This window comes from Haemaphysalis longicornis, unplaced genomic scaffold (genome assembly GCF_048455015.1).
Source record: "Haemaphysalis longicornis isolate Haplotype H1 unplaced genomic scaffold, Haemaphysalis longicornis Haplotype H1 scaffold_10, whole genome shotgun sequence".
NCBI lineage: Eukaryota > Metazoa > Arthropoda > Arachnida > Ixodida > Ixodidae > Haemaphysalis > Haemaphysalis longicornis.
The window spans coordinates 143,861,515-143,882,394 of record NW_027526204.1 but is presented as its reverse complement, the minus strand read 5'-3'; the positions used below and the strand labels follow the sequence as shown (position 1 = coordinate 143,882,394).

The 20,880-nt window shown below is 45.6% G+C and overlaps 1 protein-coding gene across 3 annotated transcripts; it reads left to right on the top strand.

Moving 5' to 3' along the window:
* Window positions 1–2,660: 2,660 nt before the first annotated feature.
* Window positions 2,661–20,214, top strand: LOC144159552 (uncharacterized). 3 transcript variants are annotated; one of them, XM_077691118.1, is made up of 6 exons: window positions 2,661–3,073; window positions 4,798–4,920; window positions 6,257–6,493; window positions 11,359–11,771; window positions 12,351–12,564; window positions 19,022–20,214. In XM_077691118.1, exons 3-6 carry the CDS (start codon window positions 6,424–6,426, stop codon window positions 19,216–19,218), a joined length of 894 nt encoding a protein of 297 aa, XP_077547244.1. In that variant the 5' UTR covers window positions 2,661–3,073; window positions 4,798–4,920; window positions 6,257–6,423; the 3' UTR covers window positions 19,219–20,214. The 3 variants fall into 3 exon arrangements, with proteins under 3 accessions (XP_077547244.1, XP_077547243.1, XP_077547245.1); XM_077691117.1 differs by lacking the exons at window positions 2,661–3,073; window positions 4,798–4,920 and having other exon boundaries at window positions 4,955–6,493; XM_077691119.1 differs by lacking the exons at window positions 2,661–3,073; window positions 4,798–4,920 and having other exon boundaries at window positions 4,959–6,472.
* The last annotated feature ends 666 nt before the right edge of the window (window positions 20,215–20,880 follow it).

Below are 20,880 nucleotides of genomic sequence, written 5' to 3'. Positions count from 1 at the left end.
GCCCATCTAGCATCTTTCTTGCACCGTAGCCTGTGAAACTCGCTCATTGCTTGCTTGCCGCGCCTCACATGCTCGAAGAGCCTTTACATCCCTAAGAGCCCTCATCCCCAGCAGCTGTAGAACGCCTGTCCACGGCGGCGGTCAGAACAGCGATACAGCAGAGGGTGCTAAGAATCCCTGGGTCCAGACAGACCACCATTGGAAATTGACGCTGGCAACGTTCAACGTGCGAACCCTGTCTAGTGAGGGATGCTTAGCTGTACTACTAGAGGAGCTCTCGGATATTAAGTGGGATAGGATTAAGTGAAGTTATAACAGGAGAAGGCTATGTGGAGTTCACTAGCGGGTGCTACTGGGCACCCCAAGAAAACAAAGAGCACAAAGTGAGAGAAATAGCAAGGAATGTGATGGAATTCTTTAGCATTAACAAAAGAGTAGCAGTCGTGATCAGGCGATATAGTTTAAAGATAATACAAGCCTATGCGCCAACAGCCAACTACGGTGATGCCGAAAGAAGTTTCTATGAGGACATTGAATCAGCAGTGACGGAGGGAACAACGCAGTTCACGAATGTAATTGGAGGATAATGCAAAAGTAGGCAAGAAGCAAATAGGAGACAGGTCAGTGGGAATCTTTGGAAGAGGCAGTCGCACAAGTCAAGAAGATGCACTGGTGGGATTTGCAGAGAGGAATAGCCTGAGGGTAATGATCACATCCTTCCGCAAACGTAAAAACACGAAATGGACTTGGAAAACTCGTGACGGTTCAGTAAAAATAAAATTGACTTCATTTGTAGTGACAGTCCAGGAATTGTGCAGGGCGTAGAGGTGCTAGGCCAGATTCGGAGCAGTGATCATGGCCAGGTTCAGAGGATTAGACGCAAGCTAAGGCTAAATCTCGAAAGAGAAAGAAGGAAACTCGTAAAAAGTAAGAAACCCAGCATGAAGTCAGTGAGAGACAGGAAGCAGGAATTCAACATAACCCTTCGAAACAAATTCGAGCCAATGAAACGAGGAGACAGAAGACCGTGTAGACAGGCTAAATGACAACCCAACAATGCCAATAACAGAATTTGGTCACTGAGAGAGAGAACTAGAAGAAGGTGAAGGCCATTAACTTGGTGGAAAGAAATCAGAAAATTCAGAGGCAAGGAATGCAATCAGTCAGCGCAGGGTAGATGTCAATGGGACAGGCCTTTGTCCTGCAGTGGACCTAAATAGGCCGTTGATGATGATTTGAAAGTGAAATGGATACATTGTGATCTGGTCAACTACTCAAGGCTGGTCAAAGCTGATCAAAAAGTTCTGGGAAGGGTGGAACTTTTGAGGTGACATGATAAGTAGGGCAGATTAGGTGGATGAGCATGTTTGGCCACGGGGTGTGATGTTTGTGAGCACTAAGAGGAATGCAAGGGCATACATATTTGAAGTGGCAACTACAAGATAGCGCATAATAAAAGCAATGTAAATGCTATTTTTGACAAGAATGGTACCTCGTAAAAATAATTCCTTCCAGTTCTGAACATTTAATTTACTCTACCCTGTGTTCAATACCTTGCCTACGCAAGAGTGAACAGTCTGTGTGATCACGCAGGCCATGTGGTGGACCAAACGTAGCAGGGCACCCAGTTATTAGCCCCTCATGGTTATTTCGTTCCCCTAAAAATTGCTACATTGTGCAGGCACGTTTAAATGCAACCTTCCACCGCCCCCTTCCTCCCAGTATTTCTTTCTTTTTTCGGAATGCTCGTGATACGCCAGAGTTTAGATTGGGACGCTGTACGAGAGGAAAATGTGGACCCGAAAGGTGAACGTGTGGCAAAATGACAGGTTTTAAGGCTTGTTGTAAACTACTTTTTTTTGGTACTGGCGATTTTGAACTGGGCAAGCCGCCAGTACGCAAAGCTCTAATTTCAGGAGCCAAGGCGAAATAATTAACAAAATCTTTATTGAGAACAACAGGTGCTGCTGTTGAGCGAGCTTTCAATTATCAAAGCTTGCTAATGCACGCCCCCGTCCTAGCATTGTCCCAGGCGCTTGTAAACGCTGTTTATATAAGTGACTGGAATGTCTGAACGCCCACGACTTAAAAGGAAGCCACAGCAACGCAAAAACGCGATCGTGAATTCGCAGAGCGCGGGTACTGCGCTCAGGGGCAGACGCGATAAATGTTGACACGCGTTGGCTTGCCGTCGACGCCAAGCTGCAGCATAAATATTTTTGCTGCGTCCAACTCCGAAATACTATTTTATATGGCTTTGCCACACCAGGGACCTCGGTGCTGAGAGCGACGATTATATTTCCATTCTTGGCATAAACAAAGCGCGACAAATTGGGACCATTTGCAATGAAAAATTTGGGAACAGTTTGTGATCTATATTATCTCTATGATGCCCATGGGCGCTGCCATTGCTGATGTTTTGACATTGCCGCTGCTGCTTTTAACCAACGTTGATAGGTAGGATAAATTTTCTAAAAATTCAGTCAGTATTTTTTATGAGATTTTTAACCAAACAAGAACTTAGGCAATGAAAATTTAAAAATATACACAATTATTAGTCACAGTGGCTGCACAATTTGACTTTCCGGTGTGTAAAGCAGCAAAGCCAAAGGGCCAAAGCAATCCGTTGCAGTTGTCGCGGCTATTTTAATAAAGCGCGCTTTTGGATTCATTGTGCGTCGATCAAAACACAACCGTTTCTTTAAGCAGTCAATCCCGCCGTCCGGTTCGCTCTTTACAACAATGCAACTGTCCTCCTCAAGCTTCAAGAGATCTGCCTGATATCCTTTCTGAGCGTTGAAGATGCTTGCCGATTCGAAATAGTCTTCAGCTAAAGAACGTGGCCTAAACTTTTTTTTGAATATTGATACGGATTTTGGCAGCCTTAACGCACGTTCCCACTGGCGATTTGTCTCGTCGCGCGAAAGTGTGAAAAAAAAGCATGCTTAGTGTTGACTAATCATTTTTTTAATGCAGAGGGTGGTGAATTGGAACTGAATGCAACGGCTGTTACCCTCAAACGGGGAGCACACGAGTCCTGCTGAACCTTTGGCTCACCTCTGACTATCCCTGTGTAAACCTCAATGTGCTTTGTGAAAAGGAGTCCAACAAACGCCCACTGAGCATGCTCACGCAATCCTTTGACTCTGCAGTGATGTGTAAAGAACGTAGTTCATTATAACTTGACAGGGTGTCTACCAACCTGGAAAACTGAAAATTCTCACTGATTTCGAATAGTCTGAAAAAAAACTCGGGGAAAACTCATGGAATTTGGGCTTCTGTCAGGGAAAATTACTGTACTTTATAAAGGAAGCAAAATTCACGGTAATGCTGGCTCAAGTAATGGCAAGTCAAAAGTGGACAGCCCTCTGGAGCCGTCGGGGATGGCGTTGTCTGATGTCACTGGTTCCAGTGAGAATTCGCTTCATACAGCTTGCAAGTCAGTTCCCCCTCCTGACCCCCCATACGCTTCCCTTTGTGTTTTGGCAGGTTTCCCAGATTCCCGAAAGGCGGAAGAAACCGTTGCGCACCCCGATAGCTTGCAGTGGCAGTATAAGGGAATCTACAGGGGAAGGGGCAGTAGTAGCTTTCAATCCTATGCTGGAACACCTGGCACCATCTACTGTGGTTTCTAGTTGACGCACGTTGCGAATTTTTGAGTTGTGAATCTGGCGTAATAAAAAAAAAAACATTTCTCTTAATTTTCTACTTCAAAAGTTTGCAGCTGCGTTCAAAATATGTCTTAAGTATCGAATAGAGACATTGTACCCCATTTTAACAGTTACTTTTGACTGCAAGCCGGCACTATATTTCGCTGCCAGGGCATGTTTCGTCTCGGTAGCTTTTGCTGAGCGCCGAAAGAACTTTACGTGGAGTCACCATAGCGGGGTGTAGTTGAGGTGTTTCTGATTTCCAATGCGAGTCCCAAATAAATTCTTTTCACTCATCCCGCGCAGCGCTTTGATGCTAGAAGTGTAGTGGCGTTTGAGGGCACCTAACATGACAATGTTCAAGATGCAGGTGGCCCTCATCCAAAATAAAAATAAACTCTCTGAAGCAGTGAAATACAGCACTGTGGCGTTGAGTGCGAGCTGAGAACATGGCAGTACGGTTTTACCATTTTTTTTTCTATAATACATTCACTGTGAATTTTACTACCACTCTTATGTTTTCTTTTGGGTGAGATAAAAGTTCCTGGATAGCATTCAAACTTTATTATGTCATATTTTATTTTATACGATGCTTTTTAGAGGGTGACAGCAACTGGTGAAGTGGTGTCAGCCAGTGTTGACATAAAACAGAGTTAATAATAATACTTTATTTGTACTCGTGGTGGGTGAAACCAGGTGTACAGGGCCGCAAAAGGCAGAATTGCCCATATCAGTCAGGCTTGCGTACCCAACCTGGGACCCAAGTTGCGTCACTCGGGGAATTTATCAAAAAGACTCCGGGAAAACCTGAATAACTCAGGAAATTTGAAAATGTCAACTTGGTTGACACCCTGCTTGAACGTGCCTCTAACGCATCCAGAGTGTTTGTGATGATTGCTTAGCTCTTGAATTCCACCCGTACCTTCCTTTTTGATATAAAAACGGTATTGTGTAACTGAGAGGCAACTGAGTAATGCTGATACTAATCATGTTTCTGGCAACCAATGCGTAATAGCATGCCTAATAGCAGCATGCCTGACAGTATGCCTAATGCCTAAGAGTAGCCTTGTAGTAAGTGCCTTCGAGCCATCTGTTTAATCATTAGAGGACCTGTACACTGAACTTAAACATGTCTCTTTTATTCCAGGAATTTGCTGCTGGCCTCTTCCAGAAAAATATGCGTTTCGTGGCAAGAACCAAAAAGAACTGTCGACACCCCATACCCTGGGGCTACTCACCTGAACCTAATGCAGTTGTGCTGATACCAGTGGTGTCTGCACATTTTCTTGTTTTCGAAGCAGAGAATGTGTCATGAAAACTTTTTTGCTTTGATTAAGTGCCTTGTGTGCCTTCAGTAAGTCTCTTGCGTGAAGTGCTCATGGATGATGAAAAAAAGAAAGTTCCCAATGTAGTTTGAGTACAATAAGTGAACACCCGACTTTCTTGCGCATTCTACATTTTTAAGCCCTGGTCGATCTTACGCTTGCATCTTGAAAATGAGCAGTCTCCCAATGAGTGACATGTGGTGAAGGCATTCATAGGTTTGTTTCTTCTCCTTTGAACTACTTGGAATATGTATGTCTTTTTGGAATGTTACTTTTAATCTGAATGTAAATACAAACAGCAAGTCAAAATGGACCTATTCTGGTAGTGCAGTCTTTGTTCCTGAAATTTTCCAATTCAGGGTGAATGCATCAGCCGAAGAATTTATTTACTAGTAACGGTTGATATTGATTGAAAGTTCCCAGACTATTAATATTGCGTCGTCCTGCTGCACTCACTACTTTATTGATCATCCATGAGCACATCCCAATGGAAGCGGCAGTGGTGTTCACAGATAACTTCTAATAGGAAAGTGCATTTTTTTATAACTTTTGATGATTGCTTTCTGATGTGCATTTGTGTTTTAATTCATTGAAATCATTAGTATCTGGTTGCATGAAAGAGCTCTTGCAATTTTACTGCTTACAGGTGATTGTGTTTTTTTATGCAAAAACGAGAACTAGGTTTTATTCTAATTTGGGAAGCCCGAAAGGCTCCTAGGCCAAGTATGTGCCAGTGTGATAGAGCAGCGTTCAGTGACGTAACTATATTTCTGTATGAGGCAACTTTTTCAGAGTTCATTCCTTCTACTAGTATTGCTTGCTATATAATATTGGAATTTGAAAGAAATCAGATGCATGCTCTTGACCCCTGGCTGCTACAGAAGAGCTACATGTTAATGTTTTGGTAAAAGTTCTAGGTACTAGGATGAACTATTGTTACCTTGAAGTCAGTCACATGCACCAAGTCAACTTTGCTATGCATATTTAAGAAAAAATGCACATAAGAGACATTTATTACTAGGCAGAATTGGGTGTGGTCATGGTTTCATGGGGTATACAGAGGTTTATCTGTATGAGCAGAATTTCTGCTAACAGCTTGCAACTCGTGCACTAGCTCATGGCATTCCCATTTAGCCAAGCTACGATGATGTAGAGAATGGAAAACTGATGTTGACGTCCATGTTTGTAACCACAGGTCTTAAGTTGGAGTGACTGCGTTTCTGTGTCGGCCAAACAAGGCAGTTGGTGACTGAGTTTACTTGCCGCACGGCTTGCATGCAGTTGAGGTCCAGATAGAAGAAGAGGACGCTGTGATCGAGTCAGAGGAAGGGGAAGTGGTGACAGAAGGGGACGAACCATCCGAGCTGAGCTGTGGAACGAGCGCAAGTTCGGAACATTCCGAGACCGGCAGGACATCTCCACAGTTTGACTGCGAGCTGTGCCCATTCATGGCGGAGTCTGAAACTGCCCTCCTGGATCACATCAGGGACCACATTTGTGAGCTCTCTATTTGTTATGGTAGATATGTAATGCCTGGAAAGAGTTTTGCTCATCTACAACTATCTAGAAAACTTTTAAGAGACATAGGAAATGTATATGAAAACCATCTGTGGCATGGAAATGAAATTTTATGATGGAAGGGCTCCTGTGCCCATTCATCGCGGAGTCTGAAACTGCCCTCCTGGATGATGCAAGGGGTATATACATTGGCGGCAATTATTTTTCATGTAGAATTTCTCTTAAAGGTGTGCCAGTTGTGATGTTCTCATACTGACAGTAATATCGATTGCAGTGGACTGGGTGTCAATATAAATCGCACATCATTGGAATACGGTGCAAATAAAGTTTTTCTTTGCGACTTAAGAGTGATAATGCTTCAGCCGTCACTGTACTCTCAGCAATTTTTGAACAAAGGAGTAAATGCACACTTTTATAATACGCCTTTTGTATGGTGCCATACAGACAGGTTCTGTTAGAAATTAGATGCTCTCAGTTTAGTATAATGAGGAAAATGTAAATTGAATAGCATAAATATGGATTTGAAGGAACTGCACTGCCCGGAATTCCACACCTTAAACTTTAACACACTTCGAGTTTGAAAGGTTTTGCTTTTCACTCAGTGCATGCTTTACTAGTAACAAAGTTAGAACGATAGGTTGTATCACTGTTCCTGCTTAACTCGAAATCAAACGCACAAGTGAATCATAGCGTGACTGCATTACCAAACAAGTTACAAGGTCACTTATGCCAGCGAGATCGGCAAGGCTGATCTCACTGTGTAACAACAGCAAATCAATTACTAAAGATGATTGAAACAATATTTGTGTGTAAGTGTCAGCATATGATCGGGTGCAAAAAAATTAAGAAAAGAACAGTTAAAGATAGAAAATTGGATGTTGGGGGGGGACTAGAGATTTTTCTGTGATCTTGCTTTGTTTCTAGCCTCAAAAGTATGCATTTGAGGAAGTACGAAATTGTAACACCCATGCACAAGTCGCGATGGCCTGGAGACATGCACCCGGAGCACTATCTTCAATCATGCTGCGAGAACCTACACCGGACCATTTTGTGCCTTTGAGCACCAACAAAAGGCGTCCCCGTGGTTACCAAGGCGGAATTCAGAGTGTGGTGTTTTGGGGCTCAGGTGCAGACTAGCTTGGCGATTATGAAGGCATTACTCCCAGACAACAGTAGAACTTAAGAGCAATTTGTTCAGTAAGGTGGCTCTCTGTACACTTTAATGGTGAATATCAACGCCAGGAGGGGATATTAAAGGGGCACTGAAGTGAATTTGTCAAGCTCCCGTTTTTGCTTGCACTGCGTAGACTGGCTCAAATTACCGCACTTTTCATCGTTTATCCGGTTGATAAGTCGTTAATTATTTTATAAAGCGGGAAAGAAGAAAAACTAGCATGCGCGGTCTGTGGCGGCTGCACCAACTAAAGCTGTGACGTTGCGAGGAGATGGCACCGTGATTGGACGATGTCCGAGGTTAGCATTCAAACAAGTTTTGGTTTCGGTTCTGTAAAACAACATGTTTGACATCTGACGGCATCGTTGGATGGGCCTTCTCGATATCTCAGTAATCGCCGTACCGCCCTTCTGCCATATTGTCGGCTGTAAAATGCCTGAGGTAAGCCTCCCAGGACGGCTTGGAATAGTAGAAATCACTAGCCGAGGCCTACGCAGTGGATGACGCCCTCCGCGTCACCGCTGACGCTCAAATGCCATGCGCTTTTCCCTCATATTCGGAACTTGCCTCACTCATGCCTGTATCGTAAAAAGCGTGTTCGCACCAGGCCAAGGGTGTGCTGATTCAGGCCTGTGCCCACTGCCCGCAAGCAGCAGCACATAACGAGAACTCGCTAGAGCGTCAGTGGCAGTCTGCGCGCGTACTGCAAACTCGCTCGTGGAACAGTGAACGTTACGGCCCAAAAATGGTAAACGCAGTTTAGAAAACATCGGCCGAAAACGAAAAAATCAACTGGGAAAAAAAAAAAAAAAAAACGATGCACCCTCGGGAATTCGAACTTGCGACTTGCAAAACGATAACCTAGCGCCTTAGACCACTCGGCCACAGGCCAGCTCTGGCAAGGTATATAATGTATAACCAGTTTACACTTTTATTTAGCCTTAAAATTTCAAGTACTTTAGGTGACTATTTGTCGTATAGCACCCGTGCAGTAAGCGTCCCCCAAACTTCCACAATCTCTCGCGTCAAGCAATTGCATTTCTTGGATGGAAAAGCGTTCACAGAAGTGCGGTCGTGCTGCTGACCGCTGTGCTTGTTCACCCAGCGCAAAAAAGTGCTTCCTGCTCCCTAGTTTTGCGCTGTATAGTAAAAGTTTCAGTTGATTTTATTTTCTTAGTACCAATATTGACTTCGCTGACTCTTCTCCCGCCTTCAAGTGGCCTTAGCTTTTCCTACTAGTGTAAAGTCAGCGAAGCGTCGCATGTGCCCTTGTGCAGCGTTTGTGTGAGGCGACCTTGACTCGACTTAGAGCTAGATACAGTGTACAAACTAACAAAGTAAAGAAAGGCACATTCTTTCATTCACAAACGTGTGGTGGCTTAGTTTCAATTGAGCGAGCCAATTACGACGACTCGTCGGCGGCCGGTGGTCTAAACGCTGTGCCGACTGACTCGATCGGAAGGTCGGCGAACCGTGCAGTAGCGCAGCCAATTGCCAGCTCGTCTCCTCGTGACGTCACACGAAAACGCCACAAAAAATGGGCGAGGGTGCAGAGAGGAGGACAGCAGTTTCGAATTGCTTTTTCTAGTAAATAAATTCGTGTAAACGTGCTCAGAGTGGTCGAAACATGGCCTATGGACTCCGGACTACAATTTGCGCTAGTAATCCCGCAATGTTTACAAATCACTTCAGTGTCCCTTTAACCCGGAGCACTGTAGGCATCAAATGTGGTTGAATTGTTGTCATCGCCTTTGCTGGCTGCATTAGGCCTGTGCACGTTGCTGCCCTCTTGACATTGTGGTCGTGTGTCCTGCACAGCTGATGTACGCCTTATGGGAGTGTGCGTAACAAAGTGTCAATTCATGCGCAGCTTTTGTCATTGCTGGTAACCTCAATGCTGGTTACTACAGTCCATTTGTCCACCTCCTTGGTAATACTTAATAATTAAAAGAAAAGCTCTGGCATTGAGGTGATATGTTTTTTAAACTACACCTGAAATATGAGGCATGTGAACGGCTGCGCATTAGGTATGTTAGTGCCTGGGGATCTTTATTCTGGTCGCGGGTTCGATTCCCGGCCGCGGCGGCCGCTTTTCTGATGGAGGCGAAAAGCAAAAACGCCCGTGTGTACGAGATTTCGGCGCACGTTAAAGATCCCCAGGTGGTCAAAATTAATCCGGAGCCCTCCACTACGGCGCACCTCATCGCCTGCATTGTGTCGGCGCGTTAAACCCTAGAATCAATCAATCAATCAATGGATCTTTATTCTGATTCGTCTGTCCTTTGCCTCCATCAGAAAAACAGCCACACTGGCTGGAGACTAAACTTGCTTCCTTGGGCTCAGCTGCGAAATACCTTAGCCACCGCCACCGCAATAGCTTAATACTTCTCACCATCAGAAGTTGTAGGTAACTATGACAAACTTCAGTCACTGTTTTTATCTTTTCCATTTTTCCATTTTCGTGGTTCCTTTTTTCACTAAGGGAACAACTTGTTGTAATGTAAAAGCAATCAGAATTGTCATTCAGATCTGTTTGAAGTTGGCTTCTGTTACGCGTTCATTTGTCCATTTTGTTTTCTTACTACGCTTTGCAAGCGTCTTCTGGGAAGGGACAGCTCCTGCATTGCCTTGCAGAGCAAGTAAGGTGGTGCTGTCATGTAATTGCCCCTCAGCTTTAGTTACTAGTTACTTTTTTAACAGCAGAGCTTTTTAGGTTGACACAGATCCGTCCGGCGTAGACAGAAAACCCCGAGGCTTCAAGAGAAAAATGTGGAATCGAACCTGGGACCTTTACGCCGTGAAACTGGCAACCTAACCACTGTGCCACCCCAAAGGCCCGAGGGAACAAGTTAGCTATGGTAGGGAACATTAACATGTGCAGCCAATTAGAAAAAAGAAAACGCTTCCCATGGTCAGAATCGATCTAAATCCCTCGCATTATGAAACTGGTGTCTAACTGATTGATTATCATCACAATCTGGGAGCGCAGAATTTCCTTTGCCTTCGTAGTGCACGCGTTGTCTTTGGACTTGGCTGCGGTTTCTAGCGCATTCAATTGCAGTCCACTTTTGGGAGAAATGTGAAAGCCTGCGGATGAAGTGATCCGGGTTTGCCAGTCATGGAGAACTTTTAGCAAGAAGTTCAGGAAGAAATGTGAGCTGATGACATATGGAGCGGAAACTTGGTGGCTTGCTAAACAACGTGAAGGCAAATTCAGGTCAGCTCAACGGGCCACGGAACGAATAATGGTCGGAGTAACACTGAGAGACAGGAAACGAGCTTGCTGGATCAGAGAACAAGCTAGAGTAGAAGATATCATAGTTCAAGTGAAAAAGAAATGGACTTGGGCTAGCAATGTAATTATGTGAAAGAACAATCAGTGGACTACCAGGGTGACAGAGTGGACACCGAGAGATAGGCCTACAAAAAGAGGAAGGCCAATTAGTCGATGGAGGGACGAAAGAAAGAAGCTCAGAGGCAAAGAATGGACTCCAGCGGTGGCACAGGACAGGAGCGTGTTGGAGGTCGATAAGGGAGGCCTTTGTCCTGCGGTGGGCCTGAATAGAATGATTATGATGATGATAATGAAACAGCCGGGTCTCCGACAAAGGGGCCGCCAGCTTTGCAGTTTTTCCAGCCTTGCGCCACCAGTGGAAACTGCGGCAATTCTTTTTTTCTGTTGCATTTTCAGGTCCTGTAACCTCTGCTAGCAGTGAAAGTGCGGTTGGCCAGCAAACTCCCGAATTGATCATTGCAAGCAACGTGGTTGGCCAGCAAACTCCCGAGTTGTCCACTGCAAGCAACGTGGTTGGCCAGCAAACTCCCGAATTGATCATTGCAAGCAACGTAATTGGCCAGCAAACTGCCAAGTTGTCCACAGCAAGAAAGGTGGTTGGCCAGCAAACTCCCAAGTTGTCCACTGCAAGCAACGTGGTTGGCCAGCAAACTCCCAAGTTGTCCACTGCAAGCAACGTGGTTAGCCAGCAAACTCCCAAGTTGTCCACTGCAAGCAATGTGGTTGGCCAGCCAGCTCCCAAGTCATCCTCTGCAAGCAATGTGGTTCGCCAGCGAGCTCCCAAGTTGTTCTCTGCAAGCAATGGAGAAGTAAGTCCAGAAAGAAATAATCAAGTTTTCATCTGCTTGAAGAATGGAATTGAAAGAGTAATAAGCAACATACAATTCAAAGCATGCCCATATAAAGCGTGGAGAATAGGTCCTTTTTTATTATGAAGGCACTCGTTAAGTTGCTTAAATGTGAGTTCTTAATGCTAGCTATGAAAATTACGAGCACCAAAAATTGCAGTTTTACCTTCAATTCTTTAATTCTTGTTATTAAACCTGTGAAATGAGTCCGTTCTGGCTATAAGCAATTTTTTTACTCTCTAGATCGGGGAACAGGCAAACAGGGCTCAAATTCTAGAGGGACCGCTTTCATCTGTCCAGAATGCCTCTTGAAGCCGAGCAGTAAAAAGTGCATACCTGTCAGTTGGCTTTGACACGCATTTCAAGCTGGAGCAAAGAATTTCACCTCCGGAATCTGACAAGGACTGACTTTGAAACAAGGCCAGATAACCATTTTCCCCTGAGTTTTCATAGTGGATAAGGTCGAGCTTGCAACGTGAGATAAGTGCATTTTTGAAGGAGTAACAAGTTTTTGTTTTTGTGTGCTTTACCTCACCCTAGGTCTACCTTGGGGAAGGGCTGTACATGCCAGAGGAAAAACTGACTCGCATCTTGAATTGGAAGAGTGAACTGAGAGCCGCGAGGGAGACAGCCCGTCACTTGTGGTGTAATGCGGAAACGAAGATTAGGAGCTTGACTGGGCAGTCCTGCCGGCAGATGCCGGATAGCGTGGCCAAACAGGGCGGCACGCTGGAAAAATTTGGAGCCGTGATGAGTGAGTCTGCATTTATTATTGAATGGGAGTCAGCAGTGCCACAATTGCAATGTCACTGGGGCCAGCACAACTGTTGCGAAATATGAAAAAAATTCTGCTGTTTCGAAAATAAGCTACGATTAATTTTTGAACTACTAGACGTGGGCAGATATTCCAAACGCTGAATACTGTAAAATCTCGATGATACGAGTCTTGCGGGACCGTGGAAAATATTTCTATCATCCGAAATTCGTATGAACCAACACAGACCGAAAAATTGAGCACTAAAAGAAGTTTTCGTTTATTTGTTTTCTTACTTTCGCGTGAAGAAATTCATAATGACTCTCTGCATTTTTTTTAACCTCCATGATGCCGAGCAGTCCTTTCTGGAACGCGTAAAACATCGCACGCGTCTCCTCACTCGCGGTGCCCAAGCACACTACGCGCCGTAACAGTCTAGGCATGAACCGCATGGCGCATTTTTGCACGCAATTCGTGCGCATTGCCGTTGCATGTGCGACCTTCTAACGCCGGCGTCGACGATTCCGTGTCCGCGGCAGCTTCTGCCTCGGTCAGAAAAATGACGCGCGACAGTTTAGAAGCGCTTGAGACAGCCGCTTGCAGCTCCACCGGAGATGTTTAGGCTTACCTCCCCGGCAGATATTTCATGGGCGCTTTCACTAGCGGCACGGATGATGTTTTATAGTGCAGTTTTCGCCCTCATTATCAGCTCCTTTACCGCACAAGCGACTTCTTGTGTGCCTTGAGCGGCATTTGAGAGAGCGGTTAGAAGCGGTCGCTCGAGCGCCCCGCAGCACTTCGCGGCCGAAGCCGCCACCGTGCTGCCGCCGCCGCCGGCCGGGCCGTGTGCCGTATGTGGGCGGTTCTGCGGCAGCGTCTGTACGCCTGTGGCGGGTGCTGCACGCTTTCCCGAGCAGGAAACATCCTGGCTGTTCCTGGAGAAAGAGTGACAAAAAGGGGAGAGAGAGCCCGTACGCATTTCCGTACATCGCTGTCGCTTTCTTGCTCAGCAGAAGGGCGCCTCGCCGACTCGTTCGTCATCCACTAAGCCGCGCAGGTCCGTTCGTAACAGCCAAAATTTTGCCCATTGCAAACAATGCAATTTCGCCGGGACTTCTCAGAAATTTGTATCATCCCGAAATTCGTATCGCCCAGAATCGTATCATCGAGATTCCACTGTAGTACTTTGGGAATTATGCTTACTATCTGATTCGATCCGCAGTCCAGTTTTATACCTCTGTCACACGGGCACTTTCAATCGGGATTGAGTCGATCCGGATCGAGCTCAATCCGGATCACGCGCTGCTACATGGCAGCTTCAATTGCGATCGAGCTCAATCCTGCTCGAACTCAATCCTGGTTTCTGAAGCGCGATCGAGGCTTCCAAGCACGATCGATTGATAGCGGCGATACTGTCGTCCCCACTCAGTAATGGCACAGAAAATGACAACTTCAACTAATGCCACAAATTGTCCCAAATAACTTGACCTAAATAAGCGTGCGGTAACATTTACATAGTTACGTGTACCTACGACGACGCAAAGTTACCAGATGCCGGCCGCAAGTACATTGGTAGCGCCATCTAATGTACACGAGTGCAACCGCTGCAACTTCCCGATCGCGATTGAAACAGGCCGTGTATTAGCGGCAGTGCGTCGAGCGCGCTCGGAAACTCGATCGCGATTCACTTCAATCGGGATTGAATGTGCCCGTGTGACAGGGGTATTACAGCTGGAAGTGTTCAATTCTCAATTCGCGAATAGGTTAATTGAATGCGCAATGTCCCAACCCAAAAAATAACCATCCCCAATTTGTTTGAGAAAATTTGTGCTACTTGCCGACTAAGTGTAGGCGGTCTGCGCAGGGTATTTTCGTTCAAAAAAATTTGCTGTAATGTGAGCGCTCCTTGAAATTTCTGCAAACAGGAAAAATGTGATTGGAGATAATAAATTTTAAATAAAGAGTAAAAGTATCTAGAATGACAAAGATTATTTTAGAACATTCTGCTTGCATTCTTCTTTGATGTGGGACCATGATTGAAGCTGTGTAGGCATTTTTGGGGTTGTATATTAGTGAAGTAAAAACGCAACAAATGGCGCGTTTTCAGGAATTTTTCGCAAAGGCACTGTGAAAACTTCAGCCCTAATATTTTGATCATGCACTTATATGGTTTTTGAGTGTATACAAAAAATAATTTAGGTCAACTACAGAGTCAACTTGCTTACAAAAATGCAAAAAAAAATGCTTTTTTGCCAAACTTCAAACGTAAAAAAAGCATCAAGGCCCTCGAGGTAAAAGTACCCGATACCGCTCATTGTACGCATCAGCACTTCTGCTTTTAATTTAGGAAATTTCTTCTGAGTAAATTTTGTTTGAGGTGATAAAAAATTTTTTGAAGTTCACGATCAGCCGCACTTGTGTGTACTGCGAAAGTTTGTCCTTAACTTGGAACCCGTACGTGCCGGTGCCCTTATTTGTGGCAGCCACATGCACACCTGACTCTATGCTGAATTAACATTGTTTGTGTCACTTGACATCATAAAAAAAACACCGCAATTGGCATACTCCAGTCCACCACCTTGCCTTCTGTTTTGTTTACTTATGTGTTTTGTTGGCAGCATCTGGCCACACGCGGAAGCAAAGCGGATGTTCACTTCCCTTTCTTTAGTATGCCGCACAGGCTATTGTATTTGACAGGGAGAGTGCTTTGCCCTGTCGTCACCAGGCTAGAATGTTTGTCGTTTACTGCCAGTGTTCTCAATCTAGTGCGATGGTTCCAGAAAGGATTACGTGGAAAGATAAATGCTTTCCTCGTAATCAAATGACGCTGCACTCGTTTTTGCCAACGCTCTCTGTGCACTCACTTTGCTGACTGTTTCTTCGACGCTTGTGTTTTTTTGTAAGATCTTTGCAGAGCATGAGTTCACTCCAATAAACCTTATCTGAGCAAACAGTGCAAGGACGCGGACGAGAGAACGGAAAAAAGACAGTTCAAGCACTGACTAGCAACTGGGCGTACTTTATTGCGTTCTGCAATACAGTAAAATCTCGATGATACGAATCTCGCGGGACTGCGAAAAATATTCGTATCATCCGAAATTCGTATGAACCATACAGACCAAAAAATTTAGCGCTGAAAAAAGTTTTCGTGTATTTCTTTTTTTACTTTCGCCTGAAGAAATTCGTGATTTTCTTCTGCATTTTTTTACCCCCACGTTGCAAAGCAGTCCTTTCTGGAGCGTGTAACGCTTTGCGCTCGTCACCTCACTCGCAGTGCCCAAGCTCGCTACATGCCGCAAGTCAAGCGTGAACCGCATGGTGCGTTTTTTCACGTGATTCGCACACCTCGGCTTTGCGCGCACTGTATTTTCACGCCTGTATCGACGATTTCGCGCCCGCGGTAGCTCCTACCTCAACCAGAAAATGACGCACGACGCGCGCGGCAGGATGGAGGAGCCTGACGACTTGCGAAGCGCTCGAGACAACCGGCTTAGCTCCGCCGGAGATGGTTAGGCTTAGCACACCGGCAGATATTTCATGGGCGCTTTCACTAGCGCCGTGGATGATGTTTTATACGTAGTACCGTTTTCGCATGCATAATCAGCTCCTTTACCGCACAAGCAACTTAGCGTCTGCCTTGAGCGGCATTTTAAAGAGCGGTTAGGAGCGGTCGCTCGAGCGGCCTCGCCACTTTGCGGCCGCAGCCGGCCACACCGCGAGAAGCGTGCGGGGTTTCGCGGCGGTGTCAGCAAGCAGAAAATAACGGCCCGGCCGTTTCTAGAGAAAGAGCGACAAAGAGGGGAGAGATAGCCGTCACTTGCTCATTCGGCAGTTGGGCCCCTCGCCGGCTCGTTCATATCATCCGCCTGGCCGCGCAGGTCTGTTCGAAACAGCCGAAATTTTTCCCATTGCTAACAATGCAGTTTCGCCGGGACTTTTCAGAAATTCGTATCATCCCGAAATTCGTATCACCCAGAATCGTATCATCGAGATTACACTGTATATACGAGAACACAGGCGGCGTCACAACTTTGCGATTAATCAAGAAGAAAAGGAAAAGGAAGGATAAGAAAACTGGTAAAAAATGAACAATGTACACAGCACTGAGGGTAACATTTTGATGCTGCTACCTCCGACATGCTACGTCTGGGTAGTCACGTTCCTTCTGTACCAATGTAACAGAGGGCTGAGTGACGCGCGTGTCACCCCTTTTCGCTATTGTGTGAGCCTCATAAATTTCACGCGTGCGCGATCCCAAGGTAGTGCTTCAGAACCTTTGTGTTCTTAAAAAGAGGTGGGGTGCACCCAGAAGTCTTGCAATGGGAAACCGGGTGGCTGCCGGTGCCGACACGTACGGCATACGTGTGCTCCCACGTTCGTTAAGACATCTTCTCGTTTGTCCAACGTACACTGCACCGCACCTGAGGGGGATCTCGTACACTACGTTGTCGCGACAGGGAACGAAGCGAGTGGCAGGTTTTATCCCGCATGCCGCCTTTGGAGGGGTCACGTTGTTCACAGTTTCGCACACTCTCCTAATCTTGTTAGGTGCGGGAAACACTGTCCTAATTCCCGCCTTCTGGCCGATCTTCTTGAGTCCATGTGACACTTTTGACTGCCGCGGAGAGTGTGTTGAACTCGACGACATTGAAGGCTATGCCGCAGATCCAGGAGACGAGGCATGGGCGTATAAACGTCATCCCTATACGTGCACTAATTGCCACATGGACTTAAGAATATCGGCCAGAAGGCGGGAATTCGGACAGTGTTTCCCGCACCTAACAAGATTAGGAGAGTGTGCGAAACTGTGAACAACATGACACCTCCAAAGGCGGCATGTGGGATAAAACACGCCACTCGCTTCGTTCCCTGTCGCGACAACGTAGTGTACGAGATCCCCCTCAGGTGCAGTGCAGTGTACGTTGGACAAGCGGGGAGATGTCTTACCGAACAATTAAGGGAGCACGTGTATGCCTTACGTGTCGGCACCGGCAGCCGCCTGGTTTCCCATTGCAAGACTTGTGGGTGCCCCCTACCTCTTTTTGAGAACACAAAGGTTCTGAATCACTACTTGGGATTGCACACGCGCGAAATTTTTTAGGCTTACACAATAGCGAAAAGGGGTGACACGCGCGTCAGTCAGCCCTCTGTTACATTGGTGCAGAAGGAACGTGACTACTCAGACATAGCATGTCGGAGGTAGCAGCATCAAAATGTTACCCTCAGTGCTGTGTACATTGTTCATTTTTTACCACTTTTCTTATCCTTCCTTTTCCTTTTCTTCTTGATTAATTGCAAAGTTGTGACGTCGCCTGTGTTCTCGTATATATTGCAGAACGCAATAAAGTACGCCCAGTTGCTAGTCAGCGCTTGTACTGTCTTTTTTCCATTCTCTCGTCCGCGTCCTTGCACTGTTCGCTCAACTGATGTATAGCCAACTAGCCTAAATCCAATCCTTAATTATTCCAATAAACCTTGTTTACTGGAAGAACCGTGCACCGTTCTTGGCTTTGTGACAGTATGAAGTGTGGTGCTCTGCCTTGCAAAAAGAAAAGATCCACATGCAATTTTTGGATGTTTGGAATCCTGACTGATCACAGTTGACTTCTAGAATACGTTGTCCCCTCACAGTCTTCAAGGTGTCCCTTTGGTGTGTTTAGTGTCTTAATTTTGGGGGGTTCTGAAGCCATTTAAGGCATTTCAATAACACTCAGATCTAAAAATCTGCTACATCCAGTGATTAATCAACAGCTGCTAGCAACGCTGCCGTATAACTAGTACTGGCAGTTATAATCGAGATGACCTATTTGTGTGGTTGCGCCAAATAGCCTATACAGCTATTATATTTATTTATTTCAGGTACCCTCATGGACTAGAGGGCATTATTGAGGGGAGTGGTACGTCTGGATGTTCAAAAATGGTCAAATTGTACAAACATTGTATAGATATAAAGCAGTATACAAAAACACTAAACCAATAAGTATGGAGCGGTGTGCAGATATATACAAATGCTATATAGTATTAACAAATGCATTCACCGAGCATGCAAAGAAAACCGGCCATCAGATTGACTGGAACGAAACAAAGATAATGACAACGGAAAAGAATGTATCAGCCCGTCGAAACCTTGAGTCACTAATCATCCAGGCAACGTCCAGCACGCTAAACGGGAACAATGGAACTTTGGATCCTATCTATGCAAAGTCACTCAAAACACTGCTAAGTGCATAACCCGGGGACATAACCCGGGGACATCCATCCGGTTGCTTCAGTGTGAACAAGGGAGCCGTAGTGCTCCCGAAACGTCCTTTGTACATTTTGACTTTGGTCAGTGACCAGTAAACCATTTCAAGCCTACACAGCTGTATGTACCTCCATGGCAAAGCTGCGCATGTTGTGGTTTTGTGTACCACATGGTGATGAGCATTGTTTTGCCAACGTTGTCTTTTTGTTGCAGATGTTGTTTGGAAGGTGGTGAAGGACAACCCGACAGAGGTTCCAGCTGCAAGGCGTATCGCCTTCGGAAGGAAGGCAGTCAAGGACATTTTTGCCGAGATGGCCAGAGGACAGGCAATCAAGTCTCGGTTGCGCAACAGTGCACACGACATTTCTCAAAAAGGGAAAGGAAAGTTTTCTGCCGGTCTTCCTACTTGAACCACGTGGTTTCGTGCCTATGGCCCATACAACACCAGCCGGCTTGTAAGCGGCATCTCAAACAAATCTTTTCCAGATTCCTGCAGTAAAGATACATTTTGTAGTCTGATGATACCGCCATACGCCATAGTCATGCGAGACAACCACGTTTTTTACCTTTGTGACAGAACAATTTCCATAGTTTTGCAGTATGGAACATGTCTCATTGTACCATGATAAGGGAATATCCCACAGGGATGCGTGTGGGGTGTGTTCCAAGCTAGTTTAATAAGAAGCATATTGTGTACTCTACTTGCAGGAAAAAGATTATGTAGTTTGGGATAAAAGACGTGTTGTGGAAACAAGGTTAGAATAGACATGTCCCATACATTGAACCACATCTTTTTCCGACTCATATGAAGCCTTGCGTGCTTGAACTGCCAATGAAAAGTAGTCGCGGAGTGCTGGTGAGGTGTAGTGTCTTCATTCAGGCCCGCTGAAACATAGGGATGATGTGGAGCCGCGCTGCCATGGTTGGGGCCTAGTCGGCCTTGGGTGCCTCCGTTGGACTGGTCGCTTTAGCCGCGGTGGTTGGCAACACGGGGGCTGTGAAATCCAGAGCGGGCAAATCACATTGTTGCATATAAAAAGCTTCACTGAAAACCTGTGTGTACCATTAATGCAAAAGAAAACAAGGTATGAACAAATTTGGAAGAAAATCATTGCACGAATTCAAAGTCCCATTCCACTTTCTCAGCAGAAAGTCTGGTCTGGTGATGTCGCCTTAACAAGTGCTGTTTTTCCCTAATCTTGTTGATTCGTGTATGGGACCTATTGCCAATGCTTCTTAAAGTGACTTGATGATAAAAATGCTTGATTTTATTTTGATGTCCTTAGCTGGTGTTAATATTGCATACGTCCAAGATAGACGAAACCCAACCCTGCTACCAGCAAGTTATCATCATCATCATTACCAGCCCATTCGTGTCACCTGCAGAAACAAGCCCTGTACCATGTTACTACGACCATTCCTGTCCTGTGATACCATAGTTCAAATCACCCTGACACATTTCTCCTTATTGTCCTAAAGAAAAATAAAGCTGTTCCACTCAATATGAAAGGTGTCGGAAGTGCAGAGCAGTGATTTGCCACAATGGGCCGTGATGCCGTTATCCGCTCACTGCTACCACCCATCACGCTCTTTGTCGCCCCTGTCTCACGTCTCTCTTGATGAATGGAGTGGAGGTTTGTTCAATGCAATTCAAATTTCCCGCCTTCGCAGTGCTCGCGTGCCCTTTGCCTGGAACAGTGCGAGTGGGAGTTCTGTTTTGCTTGTTTTCATGTCGCACGTGCCGGAGCCTTACTGTGTAGTTTGGAACGCGCCATTTTTTGGTGGTTGATTTTTTCGCTTAAAAAACCAACCGAGCGAGCGTTCCTAACTAAATGAATGCGGGGGCTGCCGGTTAATTACGTATACTTTGCCTCAAATGTACCTGCAGTTTTCTTTGCGCTAAACAACGGGGAGATTCATGACAAGCAGCAGCAGTTCAGGAGTTTCGAATGGTTATGACTATATAAACTGCTTGGTTTTGGAAGCCTCTGTGAGACGCTGTTACGGTCGGACGAGAACCAGCGTATTCAGCATGGTATGGCCGATTGTGAAATGTTTTGAGCCAATCACAG